Below are 19,655 nucleotides of genomic sequence, written 5' to 3'. Positions count from 1 at the left end.
GAGGAAAGGTTGAAATAATTATACACCTGAATCTCAGAAGATGTTTCTTGTGCTATTGTGCCATGTTCTTAATCCAGCTATACAGTAGCCTCTGTGAGAAACTAAAAATAAAAAGTTTTGTCAGGCTGCCACCACAAATCTTGAAGCAGGATAAAATAGCCAGCTAAATCAAAGTTCAATCCAGCTACAGATTTTTTTCATTTTCACTTTAAACTAATCCCTTTTGAGATAGAGTAAATGCTGGAATTATCTTCCTGATAAAACTGTATAACCCTGAAAGCAAGACTCCACTTTATAGGCCAGTATCAACATTTTATTCTTCACTCCAAGCATTGTATGTGTCCACAGACATCATTTAGCAAGTCATTCTGTTGGATTTGCTAGAGCTGTCGTAATGAACCATGGCCATATACATAGAGGCCAAATATAAAGCAGTTTGTAGATATGCCAGAAAACCAATAGGCAAAGCAATTGAAATGTATAGACATAAATAATGTGTTTATTTCAGGGGGAGTGAAATATATTTGTGTTTATGCATTTCCATTACTTTGCCTATTTTGAATGTCAATGGACTGTTTTGTTTTGTTTGCTAGGTTACTGATTGAACCCATTTGTAACTATACAAGGCATCTATTGTGTTATGTCCACAGTTTTCATCAGAATACTTGCTATAGGTCATTTTGTGGCTGTTTTGTGAACAGCAGCACAGTGGAATGCAGCACAGTAGCAAGCCACAACTGGGGTCACTGAAGAGGTGGGGTTGCAGAAGAAAAATACAGAGTAGTATTTCTTCTCAGGAAAGCTCCTATGAAGGCTGGAGGAGGGACAATGTGTCACACCAGCTTTGCCTTTGGTCTGCTCTTTATTCCTATGCCAACTTCAGAGCCACAGAATGCCCTTTGCAGGGCCCAGGAAGTTGGTGCTCTAGAGGTGGCTGACTCCTGCTTCCATGCAGGAGGGGCAAAGTCCACATGCAAACTGCCCTCTCCCTTCATTGATCTGGGAGACATGATGCCACATCTTGCACTGAAAACCTGAGGCCTTCACTTCATTTTTCTCTCCCGAGTAAGGGCTGGATATAAACAGCATGGATGTCAGGATCTGGCACAAGGCTTAATTTAAAGATAGCCCGTGCCTCAACATTCAGCCCTAGCTAAATTTAGATAAAGTAACAATAGCCAGTAATAATGTAAATAGAATGGATCTATATTAGTGTTGAGCAAACCTCAAAGGGTTTGGAAACAAATATGGAAGTGAATTTGAATTAATCTAAATCTCTTTTGTTGTTTGCAGTGTTGTTGTAGCCATGTTGGTCCCAGGATATTAGAGAGATGAGGAGAGTGAGGTAATATTTTTTATTGGACCAACTTCTGTTGGTGAAAGAGACCAACTTTTGAGCTACACAGAGCTCTTCTCTATTAAGAAGCTCTTCTATATATGGTCCAATATATCCACCTTGTCTCTAAATATCCTTGGCATAGAAACAGCATGAGTACATATTCTCTTATGAGGTTTCATTAATTACAATGGAGTCGCATCTTACGCGGGGGTTAGGTTCTAAAGTCAGCGCGTAAGGCAAAAATCGCGTATAGGCAAAATTACCCTTGAAAATCCCTTAAAATCGCCCATAAAGTACGGTATACTATACATGGTTTTGTGTGTACAACCCTGTACAGTAATATGTATAATGTATACAGTAATGTACAGTATATAATAGAGTACATATGCAAAATATAATTTTACAGTACTGTATTTTTAATTACAGGGGGTAATTACAGGGGGTCGTTAGGGCTTCATGTCGATCCAAGAGATGGAGGTGACGGAGAGCTTGGGTGACGGAGAGCGAGTTGTAGATGAAGTGGTTGGCTCTGGTTCAGCTCGAGAAATTGATTGCGTAGGCTCATCTGCTGCTGGTTGTTTTTCCTTGAAAAACATGGTGATTGGCAACTGTCACTGTTGTCTGTTGAGCTGCTCAAACATTTATTGATACGGTCTCAAATCGTCCGTAATACTACGTGTGATTTTGAGGCTTCGTTCCATAGAGGGATTGTATTCAGAAATTAAATCATTCAAGTGTTTCGCTGCTTGGAACACTTCAGCAAATTATGAAGATTCTAACTTGCTGGCTCTTCTTGTTTGTCGTCATCATCTTCGTCTTCTGTAGACGATTTTATCAGTTCCTCTAACTCTTTGTTAGTCCATGTTTCTCTATGGCTCTCAAGTAATTCTTTAATTTCTTCCTCAAGGATGTCGACGAAGCCATCACCGCCCACTTGCCTGGCCACCTGAACAATGTGTTTCACTTCTTTGTCAATGGTCGGGAAACCCTTAAAATCATTCACACATTCTTTTCACAGGTTTCGCCAACATGCATTGACTGTTTCAGGCTTGATTGCATCCATTGCCTGTTTAATATAAGTGATGCAATCGGCAATGTTGAAGACTTCCAACACTCCATCACATTAAGATTGGGATCAGCATCCATAGCGCTACGTATCCGTAAGAACGTAAGCCTCGTGTACGTGGCCTTGAAACAGTGAATCACACCTTGGTCGAGAGGTTGGAGGTGGTATTGGGGGGGGAGAAAGACAACTTCAACATCGTTGTGTGCAAACCGGAGTGCCACAGGGTGGCCAGGAGCATTGTCTACGATCAGCAACACTTTAAAGTCAAGTCCTTTCTCTTCGAGGTACCGCTTGACCTCTGGAATGAAACACTTGTGGAACCAATCCAGAAATAATGCTGCCATCACCCAAGCCTTTTTATTTGATTGCCAGAACACAGGCAGGAGATTTTTGTTCTTGCCTTTTAGGGCACAGGGATTTGCAGCCCTGTAGAGCAAGCCCAGCTTTATTAAATGCCCAGCCGCATTGCCACAAAATAACACAGTCACATGGACTTTAGCTGCTTTGAAGCCAGGGGCTTGTCTTTCTGCTTTCAAAATGTAAGTGCGATTGGGCATTTTTTTCCAGAAGAGCCCAGTCTCATCAGCATTAAAAACTTGTTCCGGAAGATAGCCCTTTTCTTCTATGATTTTCTTTAATTGTTCGGGGTAGGCTTTTGCTGCCTCTTCATTGGCAAATGCAGCTTCACCAGTAGTCTGCACGTTTTTGAGGTTGAAGCGGTTCCTAAAACTGTTAAGCCAACCTGGGCTGGCTTTGAATTCCTTCTCATCAGAAGGCTGTCCCTCTTCGGCGGGAGGTTTGAACAGCGCATAGATAGTAAGAGCCTTTTCTCTCAACATGTTGCCATTGATAGGCTCACGTTTGCAGTTCATGTCTTCCAGCCATAAGTTTAATGCCTTTTCAGTCTTCACTAAAGTCTTATCATGCACCTGGCTCGTCACCTTAGCAGTTATTGGAGCACTTGACGAATTTCTCTCTCTCGAATCTTGATGGCACGGATGCTAGATTCGTTGCGCCATATTGGAGACCGACATACCATCTCTCAATAAGTCCAACACAGCCAGTTTTTCCTCCAGCGTTGGAACAGATCTCTGTTTCTTCAGTTGAGCACCAGATGAAGTAGTTGGCTTGCGTTTAGGGGGCATGTTGTATGAAAAATACGTATCTTTAAACACTAGAATCACACTCAGCGCGGCAAGATGCTCACACTATGCGAGGCATGCGGGAACTAAGACTGACTGAGGGAAAAGCAGATTCACGTTTCCCATCTCATGCTCACTCCGGGGCATACACTCATTGAGTGGAATGGAGGGTGGAATCGCCCGCACTATTTACAGGTATCTTGTTTTTCTTTTTTTTGCCAAGCGCGTATAGTTGAATTCGCGTAAATTAAATGCGCATATGATGCGACTCACCTGTACTGCTTCTGACCAGATTGGGATTATTGCTTCTCTTATTTTAGCTACATGTTTCTGCTTAATTCCAGCACAAACCTGTAAATCCAGAAATTTAAAAATATTTAATCAAGCCTCTAAACAAGTTTTGTTCAAGTGTGAGTTTTTGGTTTCTGGTTTTATTTAAACTGAACTGGTTTAAGCACCCCAAAACTTCACCATCAGACTGAACTCAAGGACATGTGTAATAATAATTTAATGAAGGTCTTCTTTTCATGATTTAAATGAAAACAAGCAATTGTTTTTCTGCACTTAAGGCCAAGTTCTGCAATCATTAGCTAGATCTGATTCAAAGCCCATTATTAAAGCAATGGTGGTCTTACAAAGATACAATAGGCTTTGCATGAGGCCCTCAGGCTCAGATTTTTAAAGGTATTTAGGCATTGCTGCACTCAGTGTTGCAAGGCCTAACTGACTTAGGAGCCCAATCCCATTCAGTTGATGGGATTTTGGCTTCTAACTCCCTTTTGAAAATAAGATTTAGGCTCCTAAATCAGTTAGGCATTGTAACACTGAGCACAGCAATGCCTAAATGCCTTTGAAAATCTGGGCTGTAGTCCTTACTCTCACTGAAGTCAATGGGAGTTTGGCCTGAGTAAGGACTTCAGGATTTGGTTCAAAAGTAGGGAATAGGACTGATGAATACCAATCTGTTCGGGGCTTTAGCTGAACAGCTCTTATGGAAGTTGTGTGACTGCAGCCCCCACATTTGCATGAGACTATAGTTAGACAAATTATTCACAGGAAATAATTAATTTCACTTAAAATTGGAACATTCATATCTCCCTGGCGCAATGATGGAAGGCTGACAAGACAGTAAAACAATAATTGTTGGATATTAAATGTAAATATTACTGAATTTAGTGAGAAAATGTACTGTAAAGGCACAAGGTGAAATCCTGGCCTCACTGAAGTCAATGGCAAAACTCCCATCGACCAGGCTTTTACTCATAGTGTAGAACACCGCTCACTGCTTGCAGATCAGACAACATCCTACCCAAAATAGCGCTATTTCTCCTCAAACTAGCCATGTTACCAAAGTGGGTTTGGTTTACCAAATACTGGCTTAGCACCATGATCAAAGCAGTTCCTGATCTGCTTTTAATCAAGATGCAAGAGCAACGTCTAATTTCACACTGATACAACTAAATTCAGATAAAAGTAAAGTTTACAAACTTAAGAGGAGAAATAAGGAGAGCTTATTAAAAATGTATCAAGCGTGGTCTGGTTACATCCCATGGTCACACCTTCAAATAACCATTTACAGCCAGTCAAACTGAATTAACTAGCTTTTTAAGTGCTGCTTCTTTTATCCCTGGAGAAGAATGGAAGCTAGTCAAAGCAGATTGTTTGGGCCAAATTCATCCATGGTACAATTCCATAGATGTTGTCAGTGGAAGACAATCATTGACTTCAGCAGTTACACTAGGGAGGAATCTGGCCAGCATTAAGTACGCTATAAGGAAAGCAAAAGACACAGGAGTATGAGGGAGTGTAAGAGAGCTTTTTATTCCTTCACAAGTACTTGATGTTAAATGGTAATGACATTGGTTCCCAAAGCATTAATTAGACATTGTTGCAGGGTCCGTCTTCTGCTAATTTAAATGATCTTTCCTATTTGGTATGCTGTAATCCACAGCTAAAGCCTTTGCCTGTTGAGTTAAAAAATAAAACCCTAAATGTGTGTTTTCAGCATTTGCAGAAAAACTCCCAAAGAAGATAGCAATGAAACTTTTTATTAATGAACTGAATAGTATAATGCGAAAACCATAATCTCACTGTCAGCACATTTCCTGATGGGTTTATTGCACCAGGTGGTGTGTGGGCCTAGTTTGGGGGCAGAGCAGAGTAGTGAGACAACCAGTCCTCATGAGTAAAGATAACTCTGTCAAATAGAATAAGCATTTTTAGTATGCTCAAAAAAGTAACTGAATCAATGTGTGTTGCAAATAGTTCTGAAAGCAGTTTAGCTTTCCCTCAACTTATTCACATGCACACACAAACATAAACAAGCAAACAAAGATATGTATCCTTTGTTATTATCTGTATTGTTCTAGTGCCCAGAGGCACTCCCCAGCAGAGGTCAGATCCACTTGTGCTAGGCATTGTACACACATGATGTATACAAACAAACCTAGAAATGAACATGAAAGAATAATGAACCCCTCTAAAGTTGGGAAGGAAGAGAGAGAGATTGTTATTCCTATTTTAAGTACGTGGAAGGTGTTCAGATATGATGGTGGTGGATGCCGTGCACTGTAAGTGGATAGTTATACAACTTTTCTGTATACAACATAAATTCATTCTTGCACAACATTTTGTAATATGGTTGACAAAAATAACATGCTTTTTTTTTACAAGATTATGAAGAAACCATAATAACTCCATAGTTAAGGGTGCAAAATCTTTGTTATGTATAGAAATAATGTTGAGGTTTTACAATTAAATCTGTTAATTTGAGTTACAGGCATTGGAAAATGAACCTTATCAAAATTCTTTTTAGTGGGTCTAACCTCTACAGAGTTATCAACTCCTGCTATATTACCATGACTCTCTATTACTGGAGGTTTTTAAGAACAGGTTAGACAAACACTTAGTCCTGCTTCAATGCAGGGGACTGGACTAGGTGACCTGTCGAGGTCCCTTCTAGTCATGCATATTTATGATTCTATGAGTCTCATGGTATCAGGCTTTTTAAAAAGTTTTTCATGAACTGTTGCAACAATCTTGTTAGTTTTTTGGCCTTTTTCAAAATCTCACATTACTTTCAATAATAACGAAACCAGGCTTCCTTGGCTAAGATGGTCATCATTTCTCTCAAGTCTTTGTGATGCTGTCCCTAGTAAGACAGGAATAAAGTCAGGATGCCCTCAACTAAGGGTATGTCTACACTACAAAATTAGGTCAATTTTATAGAAGTTGATTTTTAGAAATCGATTTTATACAGTCAATTGCGTATGTCCACACTAAGCGCATTAAGTCGGCGGAGTGCGTTCTCACTACCGTGGCTAGCATCGACTTATGGAGCAGTGCACTGTGGGTAGCTATCCCACAGTTCCCGCAGTCTCCACCGCCCATTGGAATTCTGGGTTAAGCTCCCAATGCCTGATGGGGCAAAAACATTGTCATGGGTGGTTTTGGGTACATGTTGTCAGTCGCCCCTCCCTCTGTGAAAGCAACAGCAGACAATCGTTTCACGCCTTTTTTCCTGGGTTTCCTGTGCAGACACCATACCACGGCAAGCATGGAGCCCGCTCAGCTCACTGTCACCGCTGCTGTTGTGGGCAAGTCTACTGTGGGGGGCTGCTGTGATCCAAGTAGCCAATGCAATCATTGACGTTCTGTGGGTAGATACTCTGGGAAATGTGAGGGCCTTTTTAGATTTTAGGTGCATCGTATTCCTGTCCTTTGTTGCTGGTGAAGAAGTCTTGCAGCTGTACATTCCAGTCCGGTCGGCGCTGTAACACCTCATAGCACTTCTGTGGTTGACACATGTAACAGCTCAAGGGCTCTTGCTCTTTTGCCTTGGCCGAGGTACCTTGCCCTACCTGGACCTCCAAGCATTCAACACAGAAGCTCCTGCAGCAGCTGGCATTGCTACACAGCAGCAGCTCCTTGCCTTCACAGCAGATGGTGCAGTAGAACTGCTAACCATCATCATCCACCACTTCCGCTACAACTCTGCTCTCCTGCTCCCCAGCGACGAGCTCGGAGGATCCATACTGGTCCTCCTGGGTGCTGCTGGCAGCAGACGGTGCAGTAGGACTGGTAACCGTCCCCGTCAGACATGTAGCTTGGCCGGGGGTTCTGGGAACGTCTTCCCTGCCTGGCTCCTAGCAACCTCCAGGGCATGGTGTACAGCTCCATCGCTTCCCCTGCAACTCTGCTCTCCTGCTCCCCAGCGATAAGCTCAGGGGATCTGTTCACGCAGCCTGGACAGTAGTAAGGAGCAGTTCAACTATAGGCTGAGCAAGTGCAGAATGGTGATAGAATGTGCCTTTTGACATTTAAAAATCACTGGTGCTGTTGGTCAGACCTCAGCGCAACCAACATTCCCATTGCTTCTTGCTGTGTGCTCCATAATATGTGACAGTAAGGGGGAGATGTTTATGGCGGGGTGGGAGGTTGAGGCAAATCACCTGGCATCCAATTTTGAGCAGCCAGACACCAGGGCGATTAGAAGAGCACAGCAAGGTGTGCTGCGCATCAGAGAGGCTTTGAAAACCAGTTTCATGACTGGCCAGGCTTCGGTATGACAGTTGTGCGTGTTTCTCCTTGATTCAAACCTGCCGCCTTTGTTGATTTTAATTCCCTGTAAGGCAACTACCTTCCCCCCTTCGAAATAAAGTAACTATTGTTTTGAAACCATGCATCCTTTTTTTATTAATAAAAAAAAAATGGACAAGGTAGCCTGGGTGGGGTAGGGGAGAAGGGAAGGACAAGGCCACATTGCTTATTGTAGCCACACTAAAAATCAAACTGTTTGAATGACAGCCTTCCGTTGCTTGGGCCATCCTCTGGAGTGGAGTGGCTGGGTGCCCGGAGCCTCCCCCCCACATTCTTGGGCATCTGGGTGAGGAGGCTATGGCACATGGGGAGGAGGGGAGGCGGTTATAGAGTGGATGCCGCAGGGGTCTGTGCTCTTGTTGGCTTTCCTGCAGCTCCATCAGACGCTTCATCATGTCCGTTTGCTCCTCCATCAGACACTTCATGTCTTTTTGCTCCCTCATTAGCCTCAGCATTGCGTCCTGCCTCCGCTTTTCGTGCTCACTTAATCGTTTCCTGGCCTCTGCCACTGAATGCTTCTATGCATTAAGCTGTGCCCTATCAGTACAGGAGGACTGCATGAGCTCGGAAAACGTCATCGTGAGTGCGTTGGTTTTTTTTTGCCTTCTAATCTGCGATAACCTCAGGGACGGAGATGATAGGGGTAGCATAGAAACATTCTATGGTCTACGATTCTGGGGGACTGCATGGTCACCTGTGCTGCTGGGTTAGTCACGCTGACCAAACAGGAAATGAAATTCAAAAGTTCCCAGGGCTTTTCCTGTGTACCTGGCTAGTGCATCAGAGTTCAAAGTGCTGTCCAGACCGGTCACAATGGAGCACTCTGGAATAGCTTCCAGAGGCCAATACTGTCAATTTGCATCTGCACTACCCCAAATTTGACCCAGCAAAGTTGATTTTAGCATTACTGCCCTTGCCAGGGAGGAGTACAGAAATCAATTTTAAGAGCCCTTTAGGGCAGTGTAACAGGGTTGGTTGTGAGGATGCATTCATTTTTAAATCAACTTAACATGGCTAAATTCAACCTAACCCCATAGTGTAGGCCAGGCCTAAGTTGGCTACCCATTTTGTAAGTGCCCCATCTGTGCCATTTAAGTCAATGGGAGCTTTGCCAATGACTTCAATGAGTGTAAAACTGAATTAAATATGAGAACTAGGCAGGAGGCAATGAGATCAAGGGGAGGAGAAGGAGGCAGAGGTAGAAACTGGCTGATATAAGGGTTGGTATAAGCAAAGGGAGAGACTGGGGTTTTGGGTAAACGTGGGGTATAGGAGTGAGAATGATTTGTTCCATATCAAATGCAGTAGTTTTAGTACAAGAACAGTTCTTGATTTAACATAGTGGGCATATTTTTATGATGTCATCAGTTACAAACAAAGCAATATGTTGAATAAATGTGTTATATTTATTCATTGTTTTGTTCAATTTATGTTTACGTTTAATACATTGACATATCTAACATTTGTCTACTAGTGGAACATATAATTTTGTTCAGTAGAAAAATATTGCTATTTTGATGTACTTACACACTAGTAGGCTAGGCACCAGTGTCCTCAGAAGTCAGGGTCCATGCCCATCCTTTCCAGAGCTGGCAGGCTGTAAAAGGGCAAAGGGTAGGTGAGGGGTTCACCTCTGTGTGTGCTCCCTCCAAGACTTCTAGCCTCATCAGCAAGAATTGCTCCTGGAGCTCCCTCTACAATGCAGCCCCTCTGCACCCAATAACCCTAGACTGAGCCTTAAAAGCACAATCTGTCTCAGATACTGCACTTCCTAGGCCATAAACATGTTCTTCTCAAATTTCAACACAGTATACGTTTCCAGCTGGAAAACTGTCTGGCATACAAAAATGTCCCAAGAGATTCTTCAGACAGTATTATTCTGAAATTAGTGAAAGTAAACATGCAAAGTAGTAGAAAAAAACAAAAGAAAAATACAAGACAAAAGCATACTGGTCTCAGGTCAGGGAGGGGACTGACATAGTGGACTTCATCCACTCTCCACCCAAACTATCTTTGCTTCACTGTTTCACACCAGTCTAATGTGTAAGGTTCTGTTGGAGAATATGAAATTTTCATTTTGCAGTGGGATTTGCTTTGCTTGGCACATAAATAACACTAGAAATTCATATGTTCAACTTTCTGAAGAGTTAATAGGACACTACATTTTTCAGCACTTAAACTATCATAGCTGTTGCATTCTCATTGAATTCATATTATCTTTGTAGAAGATCCCCACATCTTCATTAACTGCAGTGGCTGAGACAGTCTTTAGCTTGTTGTTTTAGAAAATGTACAAATGTGTTAAACAAAACAGTCTGTACACATACAACACAGGCCATCATGATTCCTTCAGATTTAAAAAAATTAAAATAACTTAAAATAATATGGGCCTATATATTTGCCTAGTCATATTTTTTTCCTTCTCCTAGCCCTTTCTCCCGATAAGGAGTTTTGATGATGCATCATGGAAGATGGTAATATAAATGCAATTTAATTTCTAATACTTCATAACACTTTCCCTTGTAAAAATCTCCCTTTTAAATAATGCTTCATGTCCCAATGTGAGTTTATTGGGGAAGTACACTGGATGGTGCTATATGTTGCTTAAAGATGACTGTTCTGCCGTATGATGTGGTTGCTCTTTTAAATTGCAATAGATAAGATTTTGGTAATGTGGAGGGCTCCTCTACCACTTATATTTTCACCTTGCCCTGGTCATTCTGTGCTGCCTTTTTTACAAAAGGGTTTCATACTGTGTCTGAAAACTGTATTCTAATTATTGAGGAATGAGCCTGCAATGGGATGCATGTATACTGACCCCCTGCAATGCACTGGAAGTAATAAGGGTCCACTTGCATGTATCTCATTACATGATTGCAGCCTTAATAGTCCCACCCTGTGCTATTGGAGTTCATTAAACTCCTTATTAGCCAGGTCTTTTCCTTAGACTGTTTCTGCACTTTTAGGAGTTTTGACACCATAGTTTAAAAAACAAAAACAAAAAAAAAAACCCGCCACACACACGATAATATTTATATTCTCTTATTTGGATATAAAGGATAGGCATCCTTCTTGTGTGGGTATAAGTTGTAGGCATCCAAACTGAACCTAAGACATTATTCTAGTCAGAGAAGCTGAAGGAGGGATCAAATGTTTATTAGCAACATCTTCCAAAAGAACTGCATTGCAACACAATTTAAATGTTTAATAATCAATAACTAGTTAACTATCAACAAGCGTTTCACCAAGCTCTATCTGCCCAAACATTTAATTAAACACAACTTAGACTTTTAGATAGCATCAACTGGTGATTGCCACTCATTTGGACACAGTCATATAAACTAAGTGACTCTACATCTTACATTCTGATAATCCACAAGTATTAATTTATGATTCACTTTATCTCAGCCTTCTCACTTTCTACAGAGGATATTAAACACATGCCTAAAATAATTTTAAAAAAGCCTTGGTATTCTTTCAAATGCAGAAAACTAAGTGAAATGAATTAATTTCAAGATGTTTCATATTTATTCATAGCTTTTATTTAGAAAATGCTGATATACATTTTAAAATTAATACAATTAATGAAAAATAACTTAGACCATCTCAGCACCTCATGCGCATATATATAACCAGATTATCTACTAAAGTTTTAATATATTGTTAGCTAGTTATAAAGTAAGTGTACAATTTGTCAAGCAGGTATGTCAAATTACCACCTTAAAAGACAGATGTTATTTGCATAGAAAGGCCCTGATCCTGCAGATTTGCTTTGCCAGCAGTGCAATGTCAGCTATAAGGCCCTTGACTTATTACCGTTTACATAAAACAATAGGACCTTTTGCCCTCAATTTGAAAAACAAACATACAAGGTGTCATGGAAAGAAAATCAGTGGGTAGCATCAGTAAGTATTTGTAATACAGGGAAATGTATATTATCGGGCAATACAAAAGTATTGTGCTTACTGTTGTACTGAGCTCATTTAAAAAAAAAAAAAGTAAGAGGAGACTTTTTATTTTAAATACATTGTGATACAAGATTCTTTGTCAGAACTGGAGAACAGTCCAACCCATTTACCTATTTATCTGGCCAGCTGTATATTTATCTGGCTATTTGTTTAAAGTTTTTTTAAAAAATACATTTCAATATGTATGTAGGAAAGACATTCTTGTATATTCATCTTTAAGGTATTTTATGAAAGTCAATAAATTAAGAAGCACATCGTGTATAAATATAAAAGCCATATGCAGAGTGTCACAGTATATTATAGTTATACACTTTAGATAGGAAAGATTTATACATACACCACAGTTAAATGCTTTAATGTCGTTATAACCTAATAAATATCATACCAATCTTCTAATACGCTTCTCCCACTATTCATTTTGAACACAACTGAGCTTAAAGTACTGGTTTGCCTTTAAACTGCTTTTCTTTCTATGGATGCTCAAAATTCTTCAAACTATGGGGAAAGTGTCCTGTTCTTCCTGTAAATCTGTCATGTTTTATGTAAACTGTTGTAGGTCAAGGGCAAAATAGTTGGCTTATATTACTGCTGGCAAGGCAAAATATTCAGCACTACCGGTAATTCATACAAGTTATTATATAACCTTGCAATAACTTTAGTAATAAAATAGGACAACAATTATCTTCACTGAATGTTTCTTTGACCAAGGGCACCATAGTTTCAGTATATTTCATAATGTAACCAATCAGATGAGCTATAATTAAAATGAATGGTGAAATCAGACAGCAGCTGTAGAAAATCCTCCTTTTTATAGCAACTTTACATGTAACCTGCTATTCAGATGCCTAAAAAGGTGCACTTTAAAGTTGGTGTGGTGTGCATTTTCAAAGAGGATGCTCACTACTAATGCATAGGTGCTACTTATGACAAATTCAGTATCTCTGAAAACAGAGAGGGGAGGCGATTCTACATCAATTTAGGTGTGAAATTAAATCTTCACAGAAGATTTAGGCACAATTTCCAGACCAGTTGATATGGTATATGCATTTCTGTAACTTACAACTGGTTTTCTATGTATTGTACCTTTCAGTTTCTAAAGGGTTTGTGTGCAGAGCAGCTGCTATTTGATGCGGCAGACTTGATGCGGCATGTCACAGATCAAGTATCAGAGGGGTAGCCGTGTTAGTTTGAATCTGTAAAAAGCAACAGAGGGTCCTGTGGCACCTTTGAGACTAACAGAAGTATTGGGAGCATAAGCTTTCGTGGGTAAGAACCTCACTTCTTCAGATGGAAGTGAAGAAGTGAGGTTCTTACCCACGAAAGCTTATGCTCCCAATACTTCTGTTAGTCTCAAAGGTGCCACAGGACCCTCTGTTACATGTCACAGAGCAGGCTCTCTCATGGAGGCTTTTTTGTTTTTCCATGTTTATAAAGTAAGTTATTCAAACTGAAATTAAATGGTTTCTTTTTATCCATGGAGAAATATAATTAGCCAACCCTAGAGACTGAAATCCATGACTGTGAAAACTTGTTTCCTGTAGTTTTCAGTTATAGCAAGAAGGTGGTTCATAGTTACCTATATCAGCTACTACAACACCTCTAGAAATGGGGATTAGAAGCAGAGATGGTCCAGAACCAAAACACCCTTGAACTTGGATCCAGGTCAGACCTTTAATTAGGTGGAGGAATTTTGCTAGGTTGTGCCTGGGTCTGTTTATAGTTGTGCTATACAGCATTTGCTAACAGTATCCACATGGTGGTTTCTCAGATGGCCAGTTTCCCCCCTATAATTCTAACAGGCAATAGCTCGGATAGATGTTTGCCATTAAAATGACATTTGCCAACTGATACCAATCACTGTACTGTAGCGAGCTGTGAAGAGTGCAGCAGCTTAAGGCCCACTCTTCTCTTCCTTCCATCCAGCTACTTCCTCCCCTCTGGCCTCCCATATCTCAAAAGACAGCCATTGGGTCCTAGATAACTTTTGGGTCCCTCTCTTGGATGCCTCTCGCTTCTCTCCTTCCTCTCCAAGGAGCAGAAAGAGACCCAGCATAAGGCCGTCTCTCCAACTGAGTCAGACCAGCAGGGACAGCCTGCCTGTCCCACACAATGTAGCATGCTTGAGGGGGTCTGCTGCCGAGGACAAAGCTACTGAAGAAACTGAAGTAGCTAAGCCATTACCTGGGGGCATAAAATTCAAGTGAAGCCAGGACAGTTTTCTGAACAAGTAAGGTCCATTTCAATAAATACATAGGTCCCGATTCTCTACTATGTTACCCCTGATGTGACAGTTTACACCTGTGCAAAGGGCATAAAATTGAGGGTCTGACTTTTTCATTTATACTAGTATAACTCAGGAGATCAGAATCAGGCCTCCTTTTTCTTTCCTTGATATTGTAGATTACTCAGCTTCATACTATGTCAGTTTTTCTGTGATTTGTGGTGAGGAAGGGTGTTGTATAACAGACTTGGGGAAAACTTTACCTAAAGCATTTCTGTCTCTCATTTTTAAAACTGCTGAGCAAACCCCAGGATGTTACTCTATTCATCATACAATAGCAGGAATGTGAGTAGTTGAGCTGAGGCCTGTTTAGCATGGAGTGTGAGATTAGCATAACACTTAGACCTGGTCTACACTACAGAGTTAGGTTGATATAAGCTGCCTTACGTTGACCTAACTCGTGTCTACACTAAAATGTAGCTCTCACCAATGTAACCCATCCACTACACCAGGGGTTCCCAAACTTGGTTTGCAGCTTGTTCAGGGTAAGCCCCTAGCAGGTGGTTAGATGCTTTGTTTACCTGAGCGTCCACAAGTACGGCCGCTCGCAGCTCCCAGTGGCTGTGGTTCGCCGTTTCCGGCCAATGGGAGTTGTGGGAAGTGGTGGCCCGGCCAGCGCCACTTCACACAGCTCCCATTGGTCAGAAATGGCAAACTGCAGCCACTGGGAGCTGCGAGCGGCCGTATCTGCGGACGCTCAAGTAAACAAAGCATCTCATGGCACGCCAGGGGCTTACCCTGAACAAGCCATGAACCAAGTTTGGGAACCCCTGTGCTATACTGACTTAACTCCACCTACACGAGAGGCATAGCACTTGGGTTGATGTAGTTAAGTCGATGCAGTATCAACGTAGACACGGTTGCTTACATGGACTGTTGTTGCCTTTCAGACACTGCCCACAATGCCCCACACTGACAGTTAAATCAGTGCAAGCACGCCTGGTGAGGACGCACACTTAGGGTGACTAGACAGCAAGTGTGAAAAATCGGCACAGGGGTGGGGTAATAGACCTCCAAAAATCAGGACTGTCCCTATAAAATAGGGACATCTGGTCACCCTACATGCACTGCCAACACAAGAAGAATAGTGTGGACATGCAAAAGTGACTTAATTACCGCGGTGGTTGTACATTGATTTAACTTAGGTTAACTTAATTTTGTACTGTAGACTTGCCCTTAGTGTGACAAGATAAATCACACCAATTCAATAAATACTTAACCAAAAATCTTGGCTGTTCCTGGAAATAGACCATGAATAATGTATAAAACAAACTAAAAATCCAAAAAGTATCCTTTGAAGGCCAGGAGGTACAACTAATTGAAAGTTGAGGGTTTATTCTCCCCCTCCCATTCCTCCATATTTTTAAGAGTAGTAATCTTAAAATGTTGCTTTAAAAATGTAAACAGAAAACTGAGCAGTTTTCTTTACTGGAAATGAATTTATTTTAATAGTGTTCCACTTCTCCCATAAGGGAAAAGGTAAATGATTTTGTTTCTCTGTGTCAGATTTGATTTCATCTCCTAAGAGGAGTTTAAATTTGTCCTAATAACATTTTGCCTTGAGGGCAGCATACAGAGTCTGAAGGACTTCCAGTCCTCAGGAGCTAGTCTGAAATCCAAGTCAAAATAAAAACTACTATAAAAATAACCTATTGACATGTGCAGTTCAGAGTTTTGCCTACCTGATTTGTCTTTTGAAGGAGCTCTGATGGTGCTTGCAGAGCACAGCGGGTTACACTGTAAAAAATAAAATCAAGATTGTCTAGTCAGTAGGGGTGACATGGATCAGAGGACCCCCTCATCAGGGAGCGGAGTGTTGTATGCCACAACTTGTTTTACTGGCGAGGAGGGGGCTGCTGTTACAGACAAGGTCCTTCTCTGACCTTCAACTCGGGCAAGGACCAGTGAAACCCCACTCTTGCCTTGTCTCCCAACTCACTGAGTTCTTCCCCAACACAATGATTCCTCTCCTGTCCCCTAGATCAGCAATCCACTAGACCTCCCTTTTGTTCCTCGTCACCCAGTAACACTGTCCTGGGAGAAAGAAAAGAACTCTTCCTCCCTCCCTAGATTGCCAGCATTTCTGTCCCACTCTCCCAGCTCGCTTTAGCTAATACATAACCAGAGGAGCTGAAGATCTCAATCCACTCTTGGTGCAGCAGAGCCCAGATCGGTTAGCCTTCTGGGAACGTTGAAAAGTCCATCTTTTTTTCCCTCTCTTCTCTAAGGCTGTCGAGGCAGGGGTGGGTTGAGGTGAATATATTGATGCAAAGTTGTTTGTTTGCTTTTTAATTGATGGTTTAGGCACCTAGTGCACAGGATGGGCACCATTTTAGAACTTTACAATAATAGTGACAGGTCAGGAGAGACTATCATCTTCAGATACAGTTTTTACGGAGAGGTATGAACTCATATTGACCTCAATAAAACTGAAAATTCCATCAGTGCCTATGTTTCCATGTAGTGATTTCACTAAGTGTTCCTATTGTTTGTGGTTGTCTTTGTGCCACTGACTTTTCTGCTAGCTCTATAGACTCACAGAATTTTTGTTCAAGTCTAAATAGTGCAAACTTGGTTTTAGCAGTGTGTGGTCTGTTGGCAGCACAGCAGGTGTGAGTGAGCAAGGTCTTGTAGTAATTGGGGGTTTGGGGAATTTTCTTGGTGCTATTTCATTGCTTAAGGATTTCATTTTCAGCTTCTGTTTTCTCTCTTTTTTGGAGCAAATGTACAAAATACATTCCAACCTGTAACACTGCCTCACAACACGTGGATAGATGTACCCTGGACTCATTAGAATGTATCTGGTAGAACTGGATTTAATTTTGCAGAAGACCATGAAACGAGAAGTAGGGCAATACAGAAGTGTAAAGCCATCTAACATTGAATAAATTTGTGCTTAACTAGGACAATGGGAAATACCCTCACCGCCCCCCCCCCCCGCTCCCAAACCTAAATTAATGAAGCATTATGGTTGAGAATTTAAAGGTACAAAAATCAAAGAAAATCCAGCAACAATCAAACTTAGCCCTAAACCAAGCCATTTTTGGCTTAATTTTGGTTTGTGCTGTACATATGTACCATAAAACCCTGAAAAGCCAGGGCCTGGAAAGGAAACCCCAAGACAGGAATGGTGTTCCCCCCCCCCCCCAATAGTGACTGCCTGCAGAGATCCTAAACGCAAGCCACCCATACTAGAGGTGGCAGTTTAGACCTTAAGGGGCAAAATTCACCTGCACCCTGCTCTGACCCACCTACCACAAATTAGTCCTATAAAAATAAAATTCCTAGGACTAATTTGTGGTAGGTGGGTCAGAGCAGGGTGCAGGTGAATTTTGCTCTTTAAGATATAAACTATATACAAGCTTCTGCATGCAGCTGAAAGCAGCCAGAATACAGGCCTACATTAATGCTGCTTCTGTAGCACTGATGTCTGTCTGTTTGGGTGGGTGGGTGCAATTAAGCATGTTTAATGCCTACAGCTATACTAGGGCTGTCAACATTTTATATTACACTATATGGGCTGTCTCTTTATACTGTAAACTCTCTGAGCAGGGACCAGTTCTTTTGCCTTGGCACAGCTAGTGTATTGCACAGTGCCATGCACACCAATGTTACTATATAAGCTATACAGTAATAAATAGTCATCTTACATTTGTTGCTTAATATACATGGGTAAATCCCACAATTGTGCTGGGATCCATAGTTGTGAATTTCCTGACTCTTGTGGATATAAATGGTCAATCAACGGGTTTTATTAATGTAGTTTTCTCCCTACAGTTTATTTTCTAGTATGACATTCATCACTTGCCTTGGGAAACTATTCTACAGGATAAGAGATTTCACACTCAATTCTCCCTGCTCGTACAGTAGTTTAACGCCTGTTGACTTCAGAATTGGGCTGCAACACCAACCTTGTCAAACCAGAGCCTAAATAGGGATTTGGTTCCTTAATGAGAAGCAGCCTGACTTTCAGAGGTGCTGAGTTTCCATTACCATCAGTGGAAGGTATGGGTGCTGTAAGCATTCAGATTTGAAAATGTTGGCCATAGTGTTTATACCTGTCACATTTTTACATGGGTATCAACCTCAATGATTGGAAAAGCCAAAACTATATTTAAGTGAATTATTATAAATGGATGCAACTGTTGATCATGGATCATCCATGATCAATATTGCTGTTCAATTCCATGATTGATATTAAATGCTTTACTTCTATTTAACTAGGCTTTGTTATAGGTTCCATCACCATATTATCTGGATGTCTCCAAAACACTTACAAGTGGAAATAACAATCCCTCTCTTTTCAGCGTACAGAGAAAATAGCTCGGTGTGTGTGTGTGTGTGTGTGTGTGTGTGAGAGTGTGAGTGTGTGTGAGAGAGAGCATGAGTAAATTTATTGATGGAAAGCTATAATTAACAGATAAAACGAGAATGATAAATATCTATCATCATTTTCAGCTCTTGCAAAAGTTCTGTCTCTTGCATTGACAAACTCCCCCATGCTAGTCAAGAGTTGCATTATTCCAGTGGCGTCTGTTATAGGAAATTATGGTCATGGAGGAAGAGGAGGAGATCTTTCAGTTAGCAAAGTCCAAGCCTCTGGAAGGCTTTGAACAACAGCACAGCCGTTGAAAGTGGCTGTGTATTTAGTCATCGGGAGCTAGCCTAAAGAGCCATGGATTGATATGCGTTGTTGCTAAGCAAATCAGTTGTATTTTGTACCATTTTTTCCCCCCAAGTTGTGTAGCTTCACTCTTAGACATGACTTGCAGTAACCATGCCTTAAGGTCATAAATGCATGGATGACTGTGGCCAGATCTGTGGGGCTTCCTAACTTGACAATTAGGATGTTTCATGATATCAATATATTTAGGCCTATTTTACTCTCTGGTAATGCTGACCTGTTTGGGGCGCTGTGGTAAATAGTTACCTCTGGCAAGAAACACTTGGTAGTTTTGCCTTAGATGTTTTGTTGTTGTTAACATTGAAAAGCAGCTTCAACAGAGGGAAAAACTGCCATTTCACTGGAAAAAAAGAAAAAAAAAGTTGAGTTCTGAAAATAGTATAAATGGAAAAATTGGTGCTTGGATCAAAGGACTGAATACTAGTAAAAATTTAGATTATGACTGCTCATACTAATGAAGTGAAGGCTGGTAGTTTCCATACACTTCCACACTCTGGCTCACTGATCACAACCTGAAAAATTGCTCTGATCACATAAAAAGTGGGCAAATATTGTTAAAACTTTTTGAATGGCATT

General features: G+C 41.1%; 1 protein-coding gene across 1 annotated transcript in view; it reads right to left on the bottom strand.

The window, feature by feature from the left end:
- Positions 1 to 291: 291 nt before the first annotated feature.
- The window catches only part of LOC112060114 (tigger transposable element-derived protein 1-like), a 41,139-nt gene continuing 21,775 nt past the window's right edge, over positions 292 to 19,655 (bottom strand). Inside the window, exons 3-6 of the mRNA XM_065580570.1 lie at positions 19,326 to 19,419; positions 16,078 to 16,132; positions 9,674 to 9,743; positions 292 to 3,898 (exon numbers count right to left, since the gene is read on the bottom strand). Coding sequence (XP_065436642.1) covers positions 2,339 to 3,277 — 939 coding nt within the window. The 5' untranslated portion in view covers positions 3,278 to 3,898; positions 9,674 to 9,743; positions 16,078 to 16,132; positions 19,326 to 19,419 and the 3' untranslated portion in view covers positions 292 to 2,338. The remainder of the gene's footprint in view (positions 3,899 to 9,673; positions 9,744 to 16,077; positions 16,133 to 19,325; positions 19,420 to 19,655) is intronic.

Source organism: Chrysemys picta, chromosome 1 (genome assembly GCF_011386835.1).
Source record: "Chrysemys picta bellii isolate R12L10 chromosome 1, ASM1138683v2, whole genome shotgun sequence".
Lineage (NCBI taxonomy): Eukaryota > Metazoa > Chordata > Testudines > Emydidae > Chrysemys > Chrysemys picta.
This window is presented reverse-complemented; position numbering and strand designations above follow the sequence as displayed.